This window comes from Eleutherodactylus coqui, chromosome 2, assembly GCF_035609145.1.
Source record: "Eleutherodactylus coqui strain aEleCoq1 chromosome 2, aEleCoq1.hap1, whole genome shotgun sequence".
In the NCBI taxonomy this organism is placed as follows: Eukaryota; Metazoa; Chordata; class Amphibia; order Anura; family Eleutherodactylidae; genus Eleutherodactylus; species Eleutherodactylus coqui.
Window position 1 is genome coordinate 174266766 of NC_089838.1, and position 25607 is coordinate 174292372.

The 25607-nt window shown below is 46.6% G+C and overlaps 2 protein-coding genes across 6 annotated transcripts in view; one reads left to right on the forward strand and one right to left on the reverse strand.

Annotated features, from left to right (window-relative positions):
• The window catches only part of PUS7 (pseudouridine synthase 7), a 49928-nt gene extending 49251 nt beyond the window's left edge, over positions 1 to 677 (reverse strand). Inside the window, exon 1 of the mRNA XM_066591954.1 lies at positions 575 to 677. The gene's annotated coding sequence lies outside the window, so the exon portion shown is untranslated. The remainder of the gene's footprint in view (positions 1 to 574) is intronic.
• An 84-nt stretch (positions 678 to 761) lies between these two features.
• Positions 762 to 25607, forward strand: part of SRPK2 (SRSF protein kinase 2) — a 126246-nt gene continuing 101400 nt past the window's right edge. For 2 of the 5 annotated variants that reach the window (XM_066591956.1, XM_066591955.1), the window contains exons 1-2: positions 762 to 933; positions 1039 to 1099. In XM_066591956.1, the coding sequence (XP_066448053.1) occupies positions 918 to 933; positions 1039 to 1099 (77 nt within the window). In that variant the 5' untranslated portion in view covers positions 762 to 917. The remainder of the gene's footprint in view (positions 934 to 1038; positions 1100 to 25607) is intronic. The other 3 variants (XM_066591959.1, XM_066591958.1, XM_066591960.1) reach the window with 2 other exon arrangements.

The following is a 25607-nucleotide window of genomic DNA, read 5'->3' on the forward strand; positions in this document are numbered from 1 at the left end:
ACGGCAGAGAAAATCGTGCAAGATCTGTGCACAAACATGGACCCCATTCTTCTGAACGGGGTCATACGCCTTATCTTTTGGCATCTCCTCGGAACGCATCACCCATTGTTTTCAATAGGGGCAGCAAAACATTGCCTGGCATACGAGGTGCATGCAGGTGTGATGCCAGGTTGCCCATTAAAAACAATGGGGAACACTCCGCTATGCGTTTAGCCGCAGCGGCGGATCGCTACCGTCCTGAAGCGATACAAGGAGTTTTTCGACACAAAAGCGCCTCGCATCCATAGGATAATCGTATGTGATCCATAATAGAAGAAGCCGATCAGCAGTGATCTGTTATGTTACTAAGTCTGCAGTACAGCAACAGACGTGTCCCCCATCATCTACACAGGCTGCTGCTCAGGGACATGGCCTCTGATGCTCTGCCCGAGCATGCTGCAGCGGTGAACAGGCACAGCGTGTGTTCTGTGCCCCATGTGCAATGACGGGTACACGCTAGGTGACATCACCCGCTGTAGAGGACCGAACCGGGTGCCGACCGCCGTTACACCGTCCTCGTCTGCGCGGTACTGACCTGTCACCGACCCTGTCTGAGGCCGTGCCGTCCGCTACTGACTGCACGTAGAGGGCCGCTAGCGCCGCGCATCCGTCCCGCACTGCACGTGGGAGAGCCGCCTTCTCACCTGACCTGCGGTCCTCCCACCACCAACAGACGAGCGGCGAGGCAAGAGCGCCCTCTACCCTCTCGGCGCGGTTGTACTCCGAGCAGGCAGCGGTTGCCTAGGAGAGGAGTCGGAGGAGGGAGCGGGTGACGCAGTGTGTGAAAGCAGCGCGTTGTACGGCGCGATCTTCTTCGGCTGCGCCTGCGTGTAGAGAGCCCGGCCGGCACCGGCAGCAGCGCGCAGAGCGGGGGGGAGATGAGCTCGGGGAAGGGTGAGAGACCGAGCCACCTGCTGCCATACTTACACCCGCCTATGAGCGGCGCTATTGTCAGTGTGTCTGCCCTTCTGTAACGTGTGTTGTCTGTTTCTCCCCCAGTGCTGGCCATGCAGGCCCGGAAGAGGAGGCCGAAGGGAAAGAAGGAGAAGGCTCGGAAAAAGTGAGTAGCTGTCATCTGGGGAATGTCTGAGGATGAGCTGTCAGTCTGCTGGCGCTGGGGGCATCCCACTGGTCCCATGCTGCTGGCGCTGGGGGCATCCCACTGGTCCCATGCTGCTGGCGCTGGGGGCATCCCACTGGTCCCATGCTGCTGGCGCTGGGGGCATCCCACTGGTCCCATGCTGCTGGCGCTGGGGACATCCCGCTGGTCCCATGCTTCGGGCGCTAGGGGCGTCCCGCTGGTCCCATGCTGGCGGTGCTGGCGGCGTCCCGCTGGTCCCATGCTGGCGGCGTCCCGCTGGTCCCATGCTGGCGGTGCTGGCGGCGTCCCGCTGGTCCCATGCTGGCGGTGCTGGCGGCGTCCCGCTGGTGCCGTGCTGGGGGCGTCCCACTGGTGCCGTGCTGGGGGCGTCCCACTGGTGCCACGCTGGGGGCGTCCCACTGGTGCCACGCTGGGGGCGTCCCACTGGTGCCACGCTGGGGGTGTCCCACTGGTGCCACGCTGCCGGCGCCGGGGGCGTCCCACTGGTCCCACGCTGCCGGGGGCGTCCCACTGGTCCCACGCTGCCGGGGGCGTCCCACTGGTCCGTGCTGCCGGCGCCGGGGGCGTCCCACTGGTCCGACCCTGAGGGTGCCCCACTAGGCTCTGTCAGGGTGTAGTACAACAGGCAGTGGTGCGAATACCGTATTTGTGCATTGTGTGACTGACAGGGTCCTAAATGGTTCTCTACAAAGCCTGGGTGTTGAGTCGCTCCACATGAGCTGTTATATACCACCGGTTATCTGTTGTATACGGCGTGCCAGTTGGTAGATGGCAGTTACAGGAGGGTGGCAGAGATGTGCATCCGGAGCTGGCAGAGGTAGGTTACAGGGTCCCCCTGGATGTCCCGTTTTTCATGGGCCAACAGTCCAGTCAAGTTCAGTTCTGTCTTCGGAGGAGTCTGCTGAGACGACTCTTGAGAGATTGGCCGACAGCAGGAAAGCTGCCGACTTGGCTCAAGAACTGCAATAACGGGCAAATTACAGGTAGTCTAAAGGGCACCGTGCCCTGGCAGTGCCTGTAAGTACAGGGTGTCGCTACAGTAAGTCCCGCTGTCATAAATGTATTACTCAGCAGCCAACAGACACGAGAGGCTGACGCTGACTTATAGGATCCCAGGTTCTCTCCTCATTACATGGAATCTATGTGAGCCCCGTGGCGGCCGCCATGCACACTGCGGGTCCTTCCACGCTGTCAGCCATGACACACACGTGTTTACTCCATAAGAACAGATGAATGCCTGGCGTCTAACACCTCCAGGCTGCAGTGGGTCACACGTAGTCAGGCCATGCTTCCACCTGTCTGTGTGCCTTGTACTGTGGGATTGACCTGTCCCACAAGAAGCATTGCAGTTGATGGAAGCGTATGGCGGAGCGTTTCCCTAAGCTTAACGTGTACTTTTTTTGTGATCAAATGCCTTAGAGGAAAAAAAAAATTTGACCTTTAAGGCCGCTCTCGCACGCCGCGTCTGTAAAACACTGCGTTTCATACACAACGTTTTACATCAATTTTGATCTGCGTTTTCGAACACAGGTTACTGCATTCAACAGCGCTTTGTAACGCAGCATTGTAATGGGTGATGGAGTGCGCTAAAAACGTGAAAAGCTAGACGATATAGCAAACGGCGCTCGAAAATCACAGCATTAAAAACACCGTGTTGAAGCACAAGTCTGCGATGCCCTATTGAATTCAATGGGAGCGTTGTACCACAATTAGCGCGGCGTTCGAAACGCCATGGTAAAAAGCGCCAGTGTGAGAGTGCCCTAAATTACAGTGAAAACCGTATACATTTATTCATGTCTACAACATATCAAAACTTATCCCACACAGACGATTTAAAAACATAAACATGCTTAGAAATACTCTTTTACAAGCTTTTTTTTCCTGTACGTTCTCACGTGAAGCTGACAGTGCGGTCGGGCCCTTAGGCCTCTCACGCAAGCGCTTTTAACCGCGATTAACACAGCGTTTTGAATTCTGCATTAATCGCAGTATAACACTCCCATTGAAATCCATGGGGCTTTGCAGACATGCGCTCGATCACGGCACTGAACGGCACTTTCCAGTGCCACGATTTTCGAGTGGAGTCTGTCCTATATTTGTCCATTTAGCGCACCTTATTACCCATAACAATAATGGGGTGCGCTAAAACACACTTCGTCCCTAAAGTAAAATCGCGGAAAAGCATCCTGCTTGAAATCGCGGTGCTTTGCCGCGTTCATGTGTGAGAGCGCAGCGTAAGATGTCTGGTGTCAGTGTCTGCAACTTCCTGAACTAAGTCGCAGTTCATCAAGGTTATGTGGTGGAAGTGGTTTTGTCTTAATATACGCCCACAAGTAAAAATTGCATGGAGTTAAGTTGGGCAATCATGGGGGCCTCTGTATTAGGGCCTGATCATTTCTTGCCACTCTACCTCCAGCGTTGGGGTACGGCGTCACTGAGGAGGTGAAGGTGGAGTGGTGCCCAATCATCAGTCGTTCAGATAGAAGAGACCGCTTACTGTGGACTCTGCAAAGAACAATGGCCCACGCACCGCCCCGCTTCACCTTCAAGTTTGTGCCTACTTCAACAATGCCCTGCTTCAACATTGGATAAGAACAATGGGGAACAAAGGCCAGCCCCCCTGCAGTGGTCCCGCCACTGTCCAACTTAACTCCATGCAGTTTTTACTGGTGGGGCCATGTCAAGGACAGAACCTACGTGTCGCCTCTGCCACGTAACCTTGATGAATTGTTACAATTCGGGTAGCCGCAGACACTGTGATGCCAGGCAGTCTGCCAGGAGTGTGATTACCACATCGGCATCACCCATAGGCCTCATGTTGAAGCAATATAATGTGGGTAAACCCAAGATCCTTGTGCATCGTATAAATGAGAAAGAACAGCCTTGTGTACATTGGTCACTGAGCAGTAGGTTCATCAGATTGGGTTTGTGGACTGTGTTATTGCTGACTGTCCTCGGGAGAGGTCATCAATAGTTGATCGGCTTGGGACCCTGACTAATTGGCTGCTCAGGCGCTTGCTGTCGATCACAAAACAGGGTACAGAGCGGAAGCAGAACGTTTTGACCCATGTATAGTGGGCAGCCCGGGTAACTGCAGACTCAGCTCATTGGTTTTAATGGGAACAAGGTTGTCTATTAGGCTGCTCTTACACAGGCGTCTGTAAAACGCAGCGTCTTACAGTGTTTTCTGGACGGCATTGTCAAACACATTCAGCAGTGTTTTTTAACGTCCCCTATTATTGCAATGTGTGATGAGGTGCGTTAAAAATAGCCGAAACGCGCTAAAATAAAGCAGCGTTCGAAAATCCTAGTGTTAGAAATGCTACGCTCGTCTGAGAAGCCCATTGAAATCAATGGAAGCGTTTTACAGCGTTTGAAAGTCTCGCTGAAAAAAACTCTAGTGTGAGAGCGGCCTTACACTTCCTGACCATTGATGATGGTGTCCACCCCTGCATTAAAATTGGGGATCCAGAGGGCGGACCGCAATCGATCATCTATTGATGAGCTATCCTGAGTAAAGGTCCCGGAAGGCCCATCTAAGCCTCTGTGGGAAAGGATAAGCAGGGATGTATGTTGTAAAAAAAAGACGGAGTCCCGTTCCTTAGGGTTCTACATATGTGGGGATCCGCATTTAGGTTTGGTACACATCAGCTTTCATTCTCAGCCTTTGCTTATTGCTGTACTGCCTGCGGTATAACGTTATTACTACAATTATAACATTACTTGACAAATGCCGTGGAGGGGACAAGAAATCCCTAAAATGGGTAGTAATATGGCAGTACTGAAATACTAACCAATATGAGGGAGGTTTCCTAAGCCTGGGATTTCTGAAGCAGGGCTCGGTACAGTTTCCCTCGTGCGCTTAAGGAATGTTTGGTAAATCGTGTGTATAACGCAGTGTTTTACGCCAACGGTGAGCAGCTATATCGCTGTGTATAGCAGTGTTTTGTTTTTTTTCACTTCACATGACCGTGTATTTCACGCACGCTGTCATGCGCCGGCTTCATTTTTTACATTTTTTTTAAGGCCAGAAATTGGCATAAAACATTTTCTAGACGTCGCCCTACGTGTCCAAGGCCAAGTTCACATCTGTGTCGCAGGCTCTGTTTGGAGCTTCTGGCATGAAATCCCAGACAAAATAGCCCAGCCCTTACAGCAGAGGGTTTGTTACTATACAGACTATTGGTATCTTGGAATTGACTTTGTGATTGGCTTTTATTTGCATGCATGAAAAGTCTCTGTTTAATCACTTGCGCTATATATCTTCAGCCAGCATTAAAGAAGTGGGGGTGCTTTGCTGTGACTCTTTTGTCCAGTTAATGGACCCCTACATAGCGTTCTATATTCCTATGTCTCTTAGACATGTTAGGAGCCGCACAGTAAGGCTACTTCCACATTGTATTTTGCGCTGTGCATTGGATCTATACATCGGGAAGCCTTCCTGAGGTATGATGCACCTCTGATGGATGCTGTTTGCACATTGCACTCTTTATAAGGGCTAGAATGAGAGAAATCTATTGTCTAGTAACGGTTCATGTCTATGTAAGGGTATTTGCACCTGCGGCATATTTGTTGCATACATTTATGCTACTAGAGCATGCATCTGAATGGACTTTGTAGAAATCCAGCACATGCTGCAGAAGCAACCCTCTCCAGATGCGTGGAATTGATGTTAAGTTGCAAAAACTTCTGCAATTGGCGAGGTGGGGATTCACCCATATTGTGGTTTCACACGTAGGGTTTTGATGCAGATTTTTTGAGTCAAAGGCTGAAGTGAACCCACCAGGAAGAAGAAATGTAAATGCTTGTTGACATCGGAGTAGGAGGTTACGCTGGGAACCTTTCGGCTGGGTTCACATGGGGTGGACTTTCCACATGGAAATTCTGCCTGCAATCTTAAACCTGAGACTAAGTAGCAAAGTGGATGAGATTTGCAAAAATCTCATCCACGCGCTTCGGACAGTCCGTTGCGGCCAAGCCGTGCTAAAACTGAAATGCCGCGCAGAATTCAACGCCGCAGCATGTCAATTGTATCACTGTTTCCGCTGCGGATATTCCGCAAGATTTCTGTGGGATTTCCACCCAGTGTGAACCCAGCCTTATCACGGAATTCCATTAAAATAGAACAAAATATTGCAGCAGGCTGCACTGTTTCATCCAGTGAAAGTCCGGATGGTAATTAAACTGCCCTCATTATGGTTATTGTGGTCCATTCGGCGACTTCTGTCAAATAATAGAGCAAGAAAATGAACCCAACAGCACTGATGTAAATGAGCCTAAAGGTCGTCTTCACACGGCCAAGAAAATCATGCAAGATTTGTGCATTGTGAGCCGCAGGAATATTAACCCCATGCTTTTGAATGGGGTCATACACGTGAGCGACGTGTCCTAACTCCCTGCGTGCGCTCACATCGCACATTGTTTCAATGGCGCCGGTGGCAATATCATAATGCAATGTGAGGTCTCCTCATTTAAAATGATGAGAGACGCCCTACGATCCTCCGCTGTGCCTTTCATTTGTGGCGGAAGATTGCTACTTTCCGGAAGTGATGCAAGGTGATTCTGATATAAATTGTATGTTGGCGAGCGCGATATCGGGCCGTGAATCATCAGATATTGCACTCACCTGTGTGAAGTTAGTCTAAGGCTAAATTCACACTGATGAGCGCGATATCAGGCGGTGAATCCTGCTGTCATTTTGCGCTCCCCACCATGGGAATTCCATGAGAATGCAAGGCGTTTTCATGTCAAAACAACCTCACATCACTTCAGGGAAGTAGCGATCCTGCCACCGCCCCCATTAAAAACAATGCGCAATGCAAATGCGAGCGCATGTATGTCGCAGCACCCCACGTTGGTATTGCAGGCACAGCTCCCATTGATTTTAAGGATAGGTCATCAATAATCAATTCCCGGCCAGTTTCAGACAAGTGTATTGTACGTATCCGCAATACAGATCTGCTTTACGGACATGTTGCAGGTGACAAACTTTCCCAGCCAGCATTGTGATTAGCTGTCAGTGATGACGTCATCGTGACCTGAACCAATCGATGATGGTATCTGAACTTGCTGTTAATAACAGCCTGTTTCAGGTGTTGGACTATGTGTAGGGGATAAAAAAGGGCCTGCGATCAAAGGCAGAGTCCCCAACATAACGTTACTACTGCACAGAGCCCAGGCAACTGCGATGTAAAGTTACAGTTGGTCACAAAGGGGTTAATGTTCAGCATTTCTGTATGTCTTCTATACCTTACATGCATGAGTTCTTGTGTGATGAATGATATACACACATTTTGCTATTGTTGTTGATGGGAGTGGGGGCCTTAAGTTGAACTTTTTCACGGGAGTCCATGAGCCCTCAGTTCCATGTCTGGACAGACAGAAGGGTGTATGACTGCGGGATCAGACTGTACAAGGTTTATGATCTGTTACCATGGAGACTCATGACTGTAAAGGAGGTGTAAAATACCTACTGCAAAGTTGTTTCCTTTCACTTTTAGGGGGGCAATAAAAAAATGATTGTTTGTGAAGTTGACAAGTGTTACATGTGATGTGTGCTAGATGCCTTGGGTTTGATGGTGACATGGGCACACTATAAATCGTGGCATTGCCATGGCTGGAATCCATTGTTGGCCATACAACCTTATCATTCAGCAGAAGCTGCACAACACGGATACTGCTGGGTTGTGACTTTCAGTATGGAGGTTTTGAGGTGTGGTGTGATTGTCTTAAACGTGAGCTGAGCTAGTTCCTTATTTTATAATGCCATTTAGCTTTGTGCTACAGTAAATGGAGTTACTGTTCCTGACCCCTAATTATGGAAGCTTGTATCACAAGTGCTTTTTATATTCATTTTACTGTCAAAGTTTGTACATTATTATCCTGGCAACGTATCCAAAACCAATTATAACCTGAAGACAACATTATGTTCCCCGTGCTTATAGCCGGTGATGTCATTGACACCCCTGAGGTTCTCAGGACAGCAGCTTGCCCGTACACTACAGCCACATAGTCTCAGAAGGCATAATCCGTCTATACAGGAGGCTGTGGCACCTAGGTCCATAACGATAGCACGAGACGTTTCCTACATACTTTATGCATATGAATGAGTCCACCTGCTTCTTTACCACCACGTTTTCAATCTCTATTGATACTGTGTGCCGTGAGCAATGCTGCCACCAGACAGCACCTGCAAGGGTTTGAGGCCCAACATCGTGCCTTGGTACGCCGCTGTACCCATGAAGTATAGGCAGATGATAGTGCCAGCATAATAATGGCATCTACAAAGAATTGTCCTGTACAGTTGTGTCTGCCATGCAGAATATTGGTCATTTTGATCCAGCTATATAGTGTCCATAAACTAGTTGTAATCATATAGCATAGTACTTATTGCTTCCGCACTGGGCATATATGTGACAGCCTGATGAATTCTATGAGCACAATGTATATATTAGTAAACCTGTAATGCCACATTCTCTTCATAGCAATGAACTATGTATAGCACACTAACAGGTGTTTATATGTGAGCACTCCTCATCTCTATGTAGCTAGCTGTTCTTTTACCAGTTTCCGCAGTCAGAGATCAGCATTATTTATTTAACCTTGTTTCTTTATTCGTGTACAGCGCCAACATCCTCTGCAGCGGTGTACAACGATCGCCATGATGTCCCCAATGGGGCTTGCGATCTCATTTCCCTGTCTCGGATACTAACGCTCATTATGGACTATTTTGATTAGAGAGCTAAGTGAACTGCCAGCATGATTTTGGAGTATTAGAAGAGACTGAAGTACCTGGGGTAAACCTACATAGAAACTCCATGCAGATGTTGTTCTTGGTCAGATTCAAACCCAGGACCCCAATGAGCCAACAGGCTGCCCAACGTGGGCAGAACCTCCAGATAGGGGCAATCATATCTTATATATAAGATGCAAAATCTGTTTGTTTGTGTCCAGTTCTGGTCCGATTTAGGTGAAATTTTGCATTAGCGTTCTTCAGCACCAGGTGACGACTACTAGCATAACTGAAATTCGAAAACTCACCGACTTCCCCTGTAATTTTTGTTGCCAATAGCAACCAATCACATCTCAGCTTTAATTTCGTATACTGCCTAGATAAAATGAAAGCTGTGCTGTGATTGGTTGCTATGGGCAACACAGATTTTCTTTTGGACAGCCTTCATAGCATTGAATTTTTGTGGCCCACATTGTATATTCCAGGACTGCTAGTCATAAAATTGCTGTGCAACGCAGGGTATATCACCTATACCTGTACGTTACACGGGTATGAAGACCATGTTGAAACATCACCTTTGTGATGGAGGAATACGAGACCACTATATTGCCCCTTGTATGCTGTCACGATGACTTGTTCCGTGGATTCCAGGCCTTTCGGGCCGTTCATGGTCCCTACTTTGGATACAAAATCGAGTGCTGCTTCCATGGTGTATTTTTATTTGTGGACTTGAAGACCGTCTCACTACATCCTGGATACTTGTAAGCAATGAGCCCAGATAGCCACCCTGGTCATACCGCAGTAGTTGGACAACTACTATTATTTAGTAGGCATTATCCATGTTTGACGTTCATTTTATATATCCACCCAGCAAGCTGTACGGGTACGCTTGTTTAGCCTCTACTGGGTTCATATTAGTGTTTTGGCCTTTTTCACACGGGAGACAAAGTCATGCGGTTTTGTCGTGTTACTACAATGCTGCAAATCACATGTATCTGAAGCCCATGCTTTCCTATGGGTTAATTCACATGTGTGATGTTTTGTAGCATGCTACATCCCAACACAAAAGCCTTGTAGGTCCGGCGATATGCAGGCGACTCGTGAGGTTTTGTGGCCCATGGGTTTCTATGGAGCCTTCCTCTCTGTTGCATCACATCGCACGAAAATGTTAAATCCTACTGTAAAAGCCATAACCTAAGCCCTAGCTGCAGGAGAAAAAAAAAGTATACATCACTAGAGATGAGCGAGTATACTTGCTAAAGGCAATTGCTCGAGTGAGCATTGCCTTTAGCGAGTATCTGCCCGCTCGAGTTGCAGGGCAGAGCGGAGCGGAACGGAGGGGAGATTTAAGCCCCCCCCCCCCCCCCCCCCCCCCCCCCCCGCGCTCCCTCCTGCTGACAGCCGCTACTCACCGCTCCCCCGCGCCGTCACCCGAACCTTTCATCTCGAGCGGGCAGGTACTCTATAAAGGCAGTGCTCGCTCGAGCAATTGCCTTTACCGAGTATACTTGCTCATCTCTATACATCACCTTAGAACCGCTGTCAGCCCGGCCGCATCTTCTCCCAGGGTCCCCGATACTATTCTCCTTCATCTCTTCTGGCCAGGGATTGAAAAATCACCACCACCTAGAAGCGCTGCCTCTAATTGGCTGACGCTTATCCAATCCCAGCCAGCGTTCGATGACCCAATGACAGCCATTCATCGAGTGCTGGATTTGATAGGCTAAGCGTCAGCCAATCACAGCCAACACTTCCAGGAGATGGGGATTTTTCAATCCCCGTCCAGAAGACATGTAGAAGAATATTGTCAGGGACCTGGGGAGAAGCTGTGGCTGGGCTAACAGTAATTCTAAGGTGATATATACTCTTTTTTTTTCTGCAGCTAGGGCTTAATTTTGGGGTAGGGATATATTTTGCGCAACTTTTTAGCACTACAAAATTGTGGTATCACCACGAGAAACTGCAGCAATATCGCATGGACCAGCATGAGGCCTTTATAGTATTATTTTTCCCTTTTGTGCTCCCAATTCAAACTTGATGCCCTGTGGAACTTGTGAAAACTGTGATATTCGGGCATCGTTTTTGGCTCTTCAACAAATGAAAGGATTTTGTCTAATTGTGGCTTTCCACAGAATAATCAATCAAGTAGGCGATGGTTGTTGTCTGTAAACGCACCCAACACGGTGACGAGTGATAATTGCTTTCAGCTCACCTAATAGTCACTGGTTGATTAATTAGTTAATCGTCGGGTGTAAACAGGCAATCCTTTATCTTTCAGTGATTAGCTGCCAATAAGTGTTTCAGGGCGGTGTGTGCTTCAGCAACCACAAACATGAGCAATAATCCCTCAGCACACAAATAACAGTTGTCCGTACGCTAGCAACTATTGCCAGCGACTCCTCGAGCGCCAGTTATCCCATGTAAACCCATCTATGCTCATCGGCCCATAGAAAGAGGGGGGGTGGAGGGTTACGCCTGATGCAGGTTATATGTGTACCTGGTACTGCAGTGCATTAGTGGTTTGTAATTGATGTAGGTAACACTTGTGGAAGTCGTCTGTGATGTTTGCATTGCACAGAGGTGTGTTTCTGCAGTTACAAAAGACGTTGCTTTCATGTGATGTGGGCTCATATAATAGAGCTGGCATTTCCAGAAGAACTGGCATTTCTGTAAGAGAATGAATGGGTTCCTAAGCCTATTTGTTGTGTCCTGAGTTACCCAGACAGGTGGAAGCATGCTCTGGTAGTTGTCATTTGGGTTTTTGGTTTCTTCCTTATCCTCCTTTACAGTTGGGTTTGTCTCTATTACTTTTACCGGGAGGGGAATAGCTTTAGGCCTCCTTCACACGGGCGAAACGGCATTGCCGCGAGAAAATCGCATTGCTGCACCATGCGATATCGCTGCATCTTCTCACGACAATACCGCAATTTTGTAGCACTACAAAGTCAAATTTGACGCTACAAAGTCGGGCTTGAAATATAACCTCTAGTCCCCCCCAAAAAAGCTGTAACTGAAGAAAAAAAAAAAAAGTATACATCACCTCTCCTGCGCTGTCTGTGGCGCCGCAGCAGCTTCTCCCCGGGTCCCAACACTGATCATCTTCTTCATTTTCTGGCCAGGGATTGTAAAAGCTTAGCCAATCACAGCCAGTGCTCAATGAATGCAGAGGGATCAGCCCTATTCTCATTTATACAAGGAAAGATTAGAAGCAATAGCATGAAACTGAAAGGAGACACAGATTAGATATTAGAAAAAAACATTCTGACAGTGAAGGTGATCAATGAGTGGAACAGGTTACCACGGGAGGTGGTGAGTTCTCCTTCAATGGAAGTGTTCAAACAAAGGCTGGACAGATATCTGTCTGGGATGATTTAGTGACTCCTGCACTGAGCAGGGGGTTGGACCCAATGACCCTGGAGGTCCCTTCCAACTCTACCATTCTATGATTCTATGAATAGCTGTGATTGGTTCAATCACTGCCATTGATCGAGCACTTGCTGTGATTGGGTAAGCGTCAGCCAATCACAGCCAGTGCCCCCAGCAGCCGGGGATTTTTCAATCCCCGGCCAGAAAATGAAGAAGAAAAGCAGTCCCAGTACCCGGGGAGAAGCTGCGGCGGCGGTGGAGAGCGCTTCTAAGGTGATGTATGTCTTTTTTTTTTTTTCCTGCAGCTAGGGCTTAGATTAGGGCTTTCACAATAGGATTTCCTACTATCAAAGTTGTATCGCACTACACGAAAATCGCGTTTTCGTGCGATGCAACAGGGAGGAAGGCTCCATAGGGATACATGGGCTACAAAACCTCGCGAGTCGCGGGCATATCGCCGGACCTGTGAGGTTTTTGTGTCACATGGTTGTTGCATGCTACAAAACATCGCATGTGTGAAGGAACCCATAGGAAAGCATGGGCTTCTCATACATGCGATTTGTAGCAATGTGATAAAATTGCGCAACTTTGTTGCCCATGTGAAGGAGGCCTTAAGGATGCTTTCACACCTGCGTTTGGGATTACACTTTCGTGGGGGAAAACCCCAACGGCCAAACAGCCCGGCCTGACCTCATTAACTATAATGGTGACAGTCTGCTTTCTACTTAGCTGCCCGGCTTTTGGATGGAAGAATAAGCACTGCCTGCAGCATTTTTTTCTTCCAGTATCTTGAGCCGGATGTGCTGTGGAACATTCGGCTGAAGGTTCGAAGGTAGATGTGAAACCGGACTAAATAACCTGGCCAGATTGTGGCCATAAACTCATCTCAGGTTCAGTCATCAGTCTCACTGTTGGGGGATTTAATGATTAGTCATTAATAGGAAAGCCACTGTATAAATATTTATTTTCCCAGGAACTAGATTGGATAGATTTTTAATCTACTGTACACGTCCATTATTTTTTAAATTCTTGTTAGTTATATATTTTAGTCCTCTATGGCTATACTAATATTGTACAATTGTTTATAGACAATGATATTTGTGCCAACTAACAATTCTCTGATCTTAATTATTGCACTTGTTTTGAACAGACTATTTTTCATTAGTCAGCTGCTTACAGTGACGCTGAAGAATACATTAAATGGGCCCAATTTGGGGCAGTACTCATACCATTATTACTTAGTTTTTTTTGACAATTGTCTCCCCCATGTACTCACTTTATAGGGGTTTCCCCTGTAATCACTTCCTACGGTAGCAAACGCTGCCAGGCGTCCGGAAGAGCTGCAGCCTTTTACCAAACCCGCTGCCCTCTGTTGGTGTCTTGCTTTAGTTAGCTATAGCGCCCTGACGTCGTTGTCATTGCCGTTCCTCTCCCGCTGTTGTCCTTGTATAGATGATTCTTCTTGCATTTTGCAGCTCCAAACATTATTGCCACTTGTCAATGAAACCCCCCCAGGGGTCAGCATTGCACCCTGCTCTGCTAATGACCTTATAGTGCGATTGTGCAGTAAATTGTCAGTTTATTTTCAGATGTTACTAAGGCTCTGTTCATAGCTGTTCAGAGCTTCCGGCGCAGATCCATCCTAAAATACTGTGTGGAATAGCACCGAGCGGTGCACTGTTTAATCTGGGAAATGCCAGAAGACATGATGGAACCTGGACGGGCCGTTTTATAGTCAATGGGGTCTGTCTAGTGTTGTTCGATTCCATCATCGGATGATAAATTTGTTTTCTTACTCCCATAATGGCGTGCAAAAACAGAAACGCGAAGTGATCCCAAACATTGGTATGAACCCAAAATGCAGCACAAAAGAGGACCGTATTCTGTTACAAATGAATGTGGAAACTCAGACCGTGAAGAGGAAAAATCGCTAGTCAGTAGAGTTTGAGTATGTTCAGAGGTTGCCAACTAAATAAATGGACTGGTTGCACTGCAATACCCAGAGAATTGATTAAAATTGGGGTTATTTAATGTAGAAAAAAAGACGGCTGAGGGGCAACCTAATAACTACATAAATGGTTGATACAGAAATCTCTCCCATGATGTATTGACATTCAGGACTATAACTAGGGTGGATCCTCTATGTCTAGAGAAAAAAAGGTTTCTTCTATGAGGTATCTACTTAGTAAAAATGTTGGTTTTCTCTTTGTTTCCGATTCCTTTTTGGACAAAAACTTTCAAGTGCCTTCAATCCCTTTTGTTGGGTCACATGATAACAAAGTGCCCTGTTGACAGCTCCTCGTATCTGTGTTGGAGGTAAGGGGTCACCTACTTCCTATTGCCCCCTGTATGTTTTTACATGCACTTCAGTCTCCGCATTGGCTGCATTGTCGCGGCATCAGAACACAAGGGAGACGCTTCCACGATATCAGAGTACAGAAGAAGATGATCACTAGATGATGATCTTTATTTATATAGCGCCAACATATTGCACAGTGCTTACAAAAAAATGGGGCTACAGAATGACAAAAGTACAAAAACCACGGTTACATGTAGTAGTCAGTTAATGAACAATAGGGGTGAGGGTGCTGCTCCAACGAGCTTACATACTACAAATAATAGGGTGATATAGAAGGTAAAGGGGCTGGAGATGTGCCCGGTATGGCGGGGTGGAGAGTGAGGGATGCTATACACATAGACAATGGTCAGACTTAAGTCATACAGTGGCTGAGTCTGTGTGACTGCCGGGGGCGGTTGATGGTGGCTAGCAGGGATTGCAGTCAATACGATAGGGGGCATGTTATCAGGGGGAATACCGAGGGGTTTGGTTTAGGAGATGTGGTATGCTTCCCTGAAGAGGTGCGTTTTTAGAGCGCGCCTGAAATTTTGTGTGTCAGGGATTGCCCGGATAGTTTGGGGTAATCCCTTTCAGAGGACTGGTGCTGCATTTGGGGTAACACTTTCCAGAGGATTGGAGGTGGGAATGAGAGGTTCGAACTAAAGGGGCACTCAGTCTGATTTTGTTAGCGGAGCAGAGGGCCCCGACTGGGTGGTGGATTGAGATGAGGGAAGCGATGTAGGGCGGGGCGGTGCTGTGGAGGGCTTTGCGGATGAAGGTAAGGAGTTTAAATTGAATTCTCTATTTAACGGTCAGCCAGTGCAGTGACTGGTACAGGGCAGAGGCGTCTGAGTAGCAGCTGGGCAGGAAGATGAGCCTGGCTGCCGCATTCAGGATGGATTGGAGGCGGGAGAGTCTGGCATGGGGGAGACCGGTCAGCAGCGAGTTGCAATAATCGAGTCGAGAGTGGATGAGGACAGAGAAAATTGAGAAAAGGGCGGATTCTTGCGATGTTCTTGAGGTGCAGGTGGCATGTTTGGGCGAGTGATTGGATGTAGGGGTAAATAAGAGATGAGAGTCGAATATGACCCCAAGGCGTGCTGTCTGGGAGTTATGGTGGTGCCACACACTGAGATGGAGATGTCAAGATGAGGTCGGTGAGTAGAGGGCGGAAACACCAGTATGTCAGTTTTTGAGAGGTTCAGATTTAGGTAGAGAGAGGACATGGTATTAGAGACAGCGGACAGACAGTCGGTGATGTTTTGGAGGAAAGGTGCAGAGATGTTGCAGGAAGAGGTGTATAACTGCTGTCATCAGCGTAGTGATGGTATTTGAGGCCAAATCTCCTGATGGTTTGTCCAATGGGGGCTGTGTAGATGGAGAAGAGGAGTGGGCTGAGGACTGAGCCCTGGGGGACCCCCAACAGCAAGGGGAAGAGGAGGGGGGGTAGAGCCAGCCAAGGAGACACTGAAGGGAGCGGTCAGATAGGTAGGAGGAGAACCAGGAGAGAGCAGTGTCATTTAGTCCAATAGAGTGAAGCATACTGAGGAGCAGTTTGTGGTCAACAGTGTCAAATGCTGCTGAGAGGTCGAGGAGGATCAGTAGGGAGTGGTCATCCCTCAATTTGGTGGTCGGGAGGTCATTTGACACCTTTGTAAGGGCGGTTTCTGTTGGGTGTAGGGGGCTGAGGCCGGACTGGAGAGGGTCGAGAAGAGTTTTCTGATAGATAGCTTATAAGGCGGGAGTAGACCAGGCGTTCTAGTTTAAAGATGAAGGGAAGATTTGAAATGAGTCGCTAGTTAGCAGCATCAGTCGAGTCAAGAGTCGGTTTCTTTAGCAGTGGGGATATGATGGCATGTTTGAAAGAGGAGGGGAAGATGCCAGAGGTCAGAGATGTTGTATATAGTGGTGAGATGGGAGAGGGACTAGAGGAGGTGTGAGGGGGAAGAGGGTCGCTAGCGCAGGTGGTGAGGTGAGCAGAGGAAGGCAATCTGGCGACTTCTTCCTCTATCGTTGGTCTGAGTACAGAGAGTGAGCGGGAGCTAGATGCAGTACTAGTGAGACTAGGGTCGAGGGTAGTCTGGAATTGGGAGGTTATTTCCTGCCGGGTATCTTCGATTTTCTTTTTGAAGTAAGCCGTCAGCTTTTCACCACATAGATCCGTCACTGGGGGCTGCAGTTTAGGGCTGAGAAGGGAGTGAAAAGGATCAGAGTCATTTAGAGTGTAGTGAGAACACGAGAGAGGTTAAGTAGACTTGTTTGGCATGGTGGAGGGCTAAGTTGTAGGTTCTGAACATGAATTTGTATTGGGGAAAGTCTGCAGACTTTAGTGACTTTCTCCACAGCCGTTCAGCACATCTAGAGCACCGCCGGATGTAGTGTGTTTGAGGCGTGAGCCAGGGTTGCCAAGGTCTGCATCGGATGGCTTGCGTCACGGTGGGCGCCGCTTCCTCTAGGGCATGTTTTAGAGTGGTTTTGTAATGTGTGGCAGTGTGATGTTGTAATGGATCTGGGGAGATGCTAGGGAGCTTGACAGAGATAGAGAGGAGGTTATGGTCCAAGAGCGGAAGAAGGGAGAATCCGTAGCGGGTCCCTCCTGCCCCGTGGACATGAGTGCTGAAAATAAGAATAAACTTACCCGCAGCGGACCGGGCAGGTCTTCTCTTCTTCACGGCCGGATCTTCTCTCTTCGGACGGCGTATGTACTCGGCACGCCGGCAGCGTGCCACGCGCGTGCGCTGGGCACATCCGCTGGGCCGAAGAAAGAAGATCCGGCCGTGAAGAAGAGAAGACCTGCCCGTTCCGCTGCGGGTAAGTTATTCTTATTTTAGGTCTCCGGACGGCTTCCATAGGCTTCAGTGGGAGACCCGCACGAAAATAGAGCATGTCATGTTTTTTTTCATGCTCCATTTTTTTAAATTCACTTTTATTGCCCATCCGCGGCTCTTCCACATGCGGAGTCTGACCCGGTCGTGTGCAACCGGCCTTACACAGCGATGTGATTTATATAGTAGGTAATTGCATGATGACACATTCCCTTTAATGTTCAGATGTTCTGCATAACAATAAGATAGATCTGTCACCATTTACCTTTCAACTGTCTAGTAGAGTTGTGGGTATCTGTATCTGAAAGGTAAGATCCTTAGACCACTTGTGCTTGTAAAAACGCTGTGTTTTTTAATGCTGCGTTTACTGGGTTTTTAGCTGCGTTTACTGTGTTTTTGACAGTGTTTCACTGCGCTTTCAGTACGGTTATACACACAGCCCAGCAAGCTAATAATGCCAGAACTGAAAACATGCAGCTGAAAACACAGTCAAAAATGGGGTAACCACATTCTACCACGTTTCAGCGCTATTGAAAACACACTCCATTAATTTCAGTGGGCAAATATTGCGATTTAAAATGTAGAAGTGCATAAAAATAGGACGTACAGCACTTGAAAAACACAGCGTTAAAAATGCTGTGTTTTAACACTTGACTGAGAAACCCCAATCAAAATCAATGGTAGAGCTTGACAGCGTTGATGCTGCGCTGAAATCGCAGCATTAAACGCAGAAGAAAACGCCTGTGTGAGAGTGGCCTATGGTTGCCTGCACACGAGTGGGTCAGATTTCACATGCGGGAGCCTGCAGTGGAATCCGACCCTAACCGCTGCCGGCATGTATGCGCACCTGTCTCTTCTGTTTTTCATCCGCATTGCGGATGGCTGCGGCAAGCGACCGTCATACGTGCGCAGTACAGATTTTTTAAAAACTGTTTCTCTTTCCCGCGCCATCACTAGGCAATGACGTGGGTACCCGCAAACTATCCGCAATTGCGGATGGGCTGCGGGTCGGACAGCTTACATTGACTTCAACCGAAGCAGTCCATGCGAACACCACACAAAAATAAAGCATGTTGCGGTTTTTTTTTTCTCCGCTCGCAGAAATTGTACTTCGTATCAGCGACTGTGCAGGAAGAATTGATATCCCGTAGCATGCTATGGAATGGTATTCGCTGCGGAACCACAGTGCATACGCCGACCGCAGATTTTGCTGTGAAAATCAGTTCGTGTGCAGGCCGCCTTAAGGTGCTTTTAGATGGAACGGAATCGTTCAAACAAGTGAAAGTGAATGATAATCGTTCAGTCTAAACACGAGCTAACGGCCAAATGATTTTTCATTCGTCATTCATTTTTTGCAGGCATAAAAATCACTGTTGGCTCGTTCATTCATTGTACGGTTTAAACAGCGCTCGTTCGCCTGTACAGTGAATGTGAAACACTGAACGATTCTGAAGGACTTCTCGTTTGAACGAGCCAACACTATATCTGCCTGTATAAGCAGGTGGCCCGAGAGGGAACGAGCTGGCTATGTAGTCACTCGCTCACTCAAACTAGAATCAGCTCATCTAAAAAGACCCGTAGGTTTGGCTCGGGTTTATCTATATTAGGGTGAATGCCTACGAATGGAATCCATGCGTGAATTACACAGTGGCAAGGTTCTATTGAAGCTAATAGCTTTCTGCCCGCCAATGCACGCATGTGGATTTCTGCGAGCGTGAAAGAATCGCGGCATGTTCTATTTTACTGTGGATTAGCCGCGGGAGGGCTCCATTGATATCAATGGAAGAGAAACTGGCAAAACGCGATCACTTGCTGGCACTTTTTTGTTTTGATTTGCAGTACTCCCGAGGCATAAATCCGCGGGCGTATTCCGCATCGCTCATGAGCATGAGCCCTAAGGAGCAGTTGCCAGGCTAAACAGAAGTTCAGAATACGTTGGTGTTGAGCATTTTGATCTATACTTTTGGTCTATAATGTGTGTTCTCCGCCACATCTTGCTAACATCTTTGACCTCTTCATCGTGGTCAAGTCACTAAGCACTGATTTCCACTGTATTAGATTCAGGATTTGAGAATTTCCAAATAGCCAATGCACCTAGAAATTTCATTTTGTAGTGACTCTTGAGGAGTTTTTCTGGGACTTTAGTGTTGATGATGTGTCATTAGAATGGGCCATCAATATCTGATCAATGGCAGTCCAGCTTCCACATCTGTAGATCAGATTGTTGGGGCTGCAATGCCCGCATAAGCGCTGCAGCCCCTTCAAACAACTGATTGGCCGGAGTACTGAGATGTAAATTCTAGATGTAAAATCTGCAGCATTTCTATCCAGTTTTCATACCCTTACCCCCCCCCCCCTTTTTTTTCTCCTGCCTTGTTGCTCCTTATAAAATATGTCTGACTATACTAGTGATTCGTGAGGCCCCAGCGATCAAACATATTTCAGCTATCTTATGAATCGCCAATGAATATCCTTTGAGGGGTAACTCCTTTAATTACCTCTGAAATTGAGTTTAAATATTATTTTCCAAGCTTCTCCACCAGGGGGCAATCACAGCACATAGGAATTGATTCATAATTTTTGAAGCTTGTACATGCGTTTCAATGAATGTTTTACTAAACTTAAAAGGGGTCATCTGTTTTTTAAAAATTGATGGCCTATCCTCAAATACGTCATTAAGATCTGATTGGTGAGAGTCCACCACCCGGGACCCCCACTGTCACTTCAGTGTTAACCTTAGTCCACACTGGCGTTGTGCTCAGTTATGCATTTCCGTTTCTCTTTTTCATTTGAGGAGCAGAGAAATGGAAATAAAAATGGAATTAAATGGTCGCGTTTTGTTTCCCATTGATTTCAGTGGGTTTCCATTAAAAATTGAAATCTTTCCGTTTTTCGAAACGGAACAAATAGCTGATTCTAATGACCTGCATATCATAGGTACACAAAATTGTTTCCACTAAAAAACTCATGATGCAAAAAACATGGCTTCATACATCTATAGTGCTGTGCAAGCCTTCTAGGCAGGTGTGGGAAAAATGCAGAAGTGAGAATTCTTTTTCAAAAATAGAACGTGTCTGACTCCAAGTTTGTTCTGCAACAGGACAAAAAACCCAAATATACAGCCAATGTCATTGAACAACTATTTTCAGCATAACTCGGAAAATGGGATTCTGGAAGTGATGATATGGTACCACGAAGTCCTGATCTCATCATCATCCAGTCTGTCTGGGATCACATGAAGAGACAGAAGGACTTGAGTAAGCCGACATCCACAGAAGATCTGTGTTTAGTTCTCCAAGATGTTTGGAACAACCTCCCTGCCGAGTTCTTTCATAAACTGTGTACAAGTGTAGCTAGAAGAATTGCTGCTGTTTTGAAGGCAAAGGGTGCTCACACTAAGGCCGCCTGCAGACGAGCGGGTCGGATCCGGCAGCGAGAAATCTCGCCGCGCGATCCGACCCCAGAGCCTGCAGGGGCGAGCGCGTACTCACCCGCGCCTGGCGGCCCCGGCTCTTTGATGTGCCGGCTGCCGCGCAGCCGGCGCATGCGCAGACCGGAGCCGGCGGCCAGGTGAGTGCGTGCCCCGCAGGAAATTAGAACATGCCGCGGTTTGTTTGCCGCGCGAGATTTCGCGCGGCCAAACCGCGGCCGTCTGCATAGGAGTGCGTATTGTAATGCACTCCTATGCAGACTTTTAGCGGCGGAAATCCCGCGGGAAATCCCGCGGCGGGATTTCCGCTCGTCTGCAGGCGGCCTAAATATTGATTTGATTTAGATTTCTCTTTTGTTCATTCACTTTCATTTTGTTAATTCTCAAAAATAAAATATTAACACTTCTATTTTTGAAAGCATTGTTACTTTGCTGCATTTTTCTACACCTGCCTAAAACTTTTCCAAGTACTGTGTGTTGCTCAAAGAATAAAGAATAAATCACTGCGCCATTCATGTGGACCGGTTAGGTCATAGGGGCATCATAAATAGTCACCTGCCTCCCTGTTTCCTTGCTGTCGTCATGGAAGTCTTTCGATTCTTGCATCTGACTACTCTCTACAATCTGTGCAGACACACTATTCTGCGTGTGCATTCGTGCACTGTGCAGAGATCAGGTGACGACTTCCATGGCCAACAATCAGAGAATGGGTTGGCAAATGAGTATACAAAAACCTACCGCTGACCTGAGTGGCCTCATTCCTAGAATCCCAAAAAATTCGTTTATGGTGCCCATATGACATGACGGGTTCTCTTTAAGTACCAAACCAGGCTATGTTTTTTCAGCTATCTTCCAGCTTGGGGACAAAATTCTGTCTCGTGACTGGAGGGAGTATATAACCTGTACTTTGTTATTCTTTACTGTCCATCTTATCTGCCAGTTCTGTTTTTTGGCTGTCCCAGATGGCCGTCCCAATATTCCACCTAGCCATTGCACACTGTGTACTGCTCTCTGATTGGCTAATGCTCCTCTTTTGATTGGTGCTGCCTATTCAGGGATAGCATATATTTTATTGGTAGTCTAACACTACCAGTGAACTATGGGGATTAGGTAGTCTGAAGACTGCCTTGGCCATCCTTGACCGATGAAAATGGGACCAGCAACTGGCTGATTGGATGGACGTCTGATAACATACATATATGCCCTGCTTCCACTAGTCCCAGGACGGAATTTGGTCCAAAAATCTGAGGTTTATTTTAAGGGGTTAATAATTCCTATAATGCTCGAAGTTTGGGTTAGGAGATACGCGGTTACTATGGATGAATAAATGTGACAAAATACACTCATATCACTGGTCTTAGATTGATGAAAAGGGGTTAAATGTGAGATGTTGGTTGTGGTTTATTGACAATAAGACGTGCTATAATTCTCACCCTTAGGTTTTGTGTGGTTTTGATGACCCCACCCTGCAAAGAATGCAGGATGAATCCTGTAGCAGCATTTACTTGGGTGAGGCAGGAAGCCGTTGCAAAGATGTTCATATTGCCTATACTTTATTAGTTCTACTAATACTTTAGAAGACATTCATTTAAATGTAGGACTTAGAAACCTCGAAGATTGACGTCAGAAAAAGTGTTATTTCTATCTTGAGACACATAAATTAATCCCAGGCATTCTTATATTCATTTACTGTTGATTTATCAACCACATATGCTGGATTTATGATAAAAAGGATGCAATTGCAATGGAACCACTTTATTTACTTCACATGGAAACTTCTTGTACAGACTGCGGCCAAACATGTTGGGCTACCTAGCCGTAAAAGTGCTCTCCTCTTTAGGACGTAATGGGAAGCAAGGTTACAGAACACAATTTGTGTGTAAGGCTGGCTGACCACGGAGGTATGTCATAGCGAGATCCACAGAGATAAATCGCCTGTGGAGCTCGCATGACACGCTTTCCATAGGATAACTATGGAAAGCGCAGCCTGACATCCATGACTGAAGAATCATAGCGATTCTCCGCTCGCGTGATTAAAATCGTGGCATAAAGGAAAAAGGATAAAATGGGTCAGCACTTCCCAATAGAAATCTATAGGTGCACGTTAAACCATGGCTGCAAAATACAATAGAAGCAGAAGCCCAAAACGGCACCAGCACTCATAATACATTTACTATCAATACGCTAACCACATTAAATAAGGCAAGGTTCTTGGTAAGAACCTTGTATCATTTATTGTGGTTAGAGCATTGAGTATAGGTATGTATACCTCTGATAGTAAATCTATTATGAGTGCTGTTGCCGTTTTTGGTTTCTGCTTCTAAAATCTTGGCATGCCACGATTCTCCATGATGAGCCTATCCATTAGATAGGCTCATTGTGGAGACCTTATAGTGCTCCTCTCTTCCCCCGCAGCGGAATATCGCTAGCATCACAACCGTGGACAGGCGGCCTAAGTCTAAAGAGAAATGGGTGCTACACACCTCATTGCGATGTGAATCAAATGGCATAGGTTATATTAAAGAACTTGGCCTGGCATACTCTCTTGTCCTATCTGGCATTGGGCATGAAGAGATGCAACTGCATGCCAAGCTTCACAGGTGCTGGTGTAACTGTCCAATGTCCAGCGAGTATCAGGCATGGACCCCATTAATAGTACTCTACTGCCCAGTGTGCAGATCTACCTCAGACTGGATTGATTTGAAGGGGTTGTCCCTTTATTTCACTGTAGGGAACCACAGAAAAATAGAATAAAATATAACTTTTATTAATTAAGATAAAAAAGCAAAAGAAAAACAATATAGTGCGATATAAGGTGATGAGATAAAACTATGCTCGAATAGTAATAAAGAAGTCTCTTTGATTTTATCAATTATTTTCAAAGGCCAAGATAATTCCTTGAGGGGAAAAATCTTTATACCCTCTTGCAATATCCGTAAGGTACTGAGTAGTTAGAATTAGTTGTTATTTTCTATTACTCGTTCTCCCCCCTCTATAAAGTAGAGGATATCAGTATATTCCCCTATCAGAGGTTCTTATGTATTCTCACATAGAGAGAAAGGGAATAGTAACGTATATCTATCATGTTCTAGTCACAGAGGAGATTATTAACCAGAACCCTGTATTCCCGCCATACACAGGGCTACGTATTTCTCTAGATATATAATAGAGTGCTGGAATCTTATCTCGGACTTGAGCACGGTGAGTATATCACCAAGCTCAGAAGTATATCGAAGTCATACGCAGATTGCTTATATATGTCCACAATCGTCAAGGGGTAGATGTACATCCCAAGTACAAGTGTTATGTTTAACTTAAGGATAGTGGATAAAGTGAGTCATGCAAGGTATGCCCCACACATTGGGGAATAACCTATTGCAGGATTTTCATCAACTACCACAGTGTTAATCGATATAAAATAATTAGAGAACTTCTAAAAAGTCCAAAGACGGATACATAGTGATCTCGGATGAAGATATAGATCAAAAATATTAGTCTGGACTAATGCTGCAGATCAATAGGCTATGAGTATAAATAGCTTCTCTTAGATAGCTGTAAAGGACACTTAGGTTTCTGTGTCCAACAGTATAAGTCCTAGGTGGTTGATTTGGTGCAAGGCCAAACTATTGATATCAATCACCTAGGTAGTCACTCTTTATATTAAATTGCTGTTAAGGGACACTAAGATTGTTGGTCCCGGTAGTTATGTGCCTAAATGATAGCTCTGGCATAAAAGCCAGGTATAGATGTCTGTCACTTTAGTCAGAAATTCTATCCATCTACGCGTTTCTGCTGTCAGAGAACTTCTGGCAGCGTCATCAGGATGGATTCTATCCTAACAGCACAGTTTTTAAGCCACAAAGAGCAGTGGCTGATAGTTGATCTGAACAGCACAGTGGCTGTTAACAAAATGAGCATAGAAGGGGTTGTCCCAGCTCATGGCTGAGAAGATGAGAAACCCGCAAGAGATAAAGTAACAGCGTTGTATTCTGCTGCCTCGGCAGTTTCCATAACACCTGGTAAGGTGGTCGCACCCTGGGTGGGCGTCATGATGCCAGGTGTTTGGGACGGTGACACTGTGGCCTCTGATTGGCAGAGGTCACCTGATTTCCACTGTCGACACAGGCCAAGAGAGTAGTGGGAACCGTTGGGTTGGGGGGGGTGGGGGGGAGATGAGTATTGCTTCTTTCGATGTTTTAGGTCATGGCCAGCTGTTTATAAAAAAAAAAAAAAAAAGAGAAGATGTATTGCTTAATGGGATTCCCTGCCCCAGAAGAATCGGTTATGATTTGTCTTTTCATTTTAAAATTGTGTTACTCACAAATAGGATATAGTCAGAAATTTTAATCCGTCCAAAAAAATTACTTGTACTCTGTTTGGGAACCAAGTGTTTTTTTTTTTTTGTTAAAATAATAGCCGATTAGTCTGCCTACAGGATTCTAATGTGTGGACTGACTGCAATGTTTACAGCAGGTACTGTGCTACTTATAATTATAACACTATTGATCAGCCACAACCATTGTCTCATGTCCATGGCACCCGTCAAGGGGAAGGATATATTAAGCAAGAGTAAAGGTCTGAGCGACTTTAACAAGAGCCAAGTCGTAATAGCATCTTTATAATTGCAGTTGCTTTGTGCAGTTTTCCTGGTATGCCATGTGTAGTACCTACCAAACCTGGTTCAAGATAGGGCAGCTGGTGAACTGGCAACAGGGTCATGTACAACCTACCTAACTATTGTTGCAGACCAGCACACTTTTTCATTGCAGTGGTGT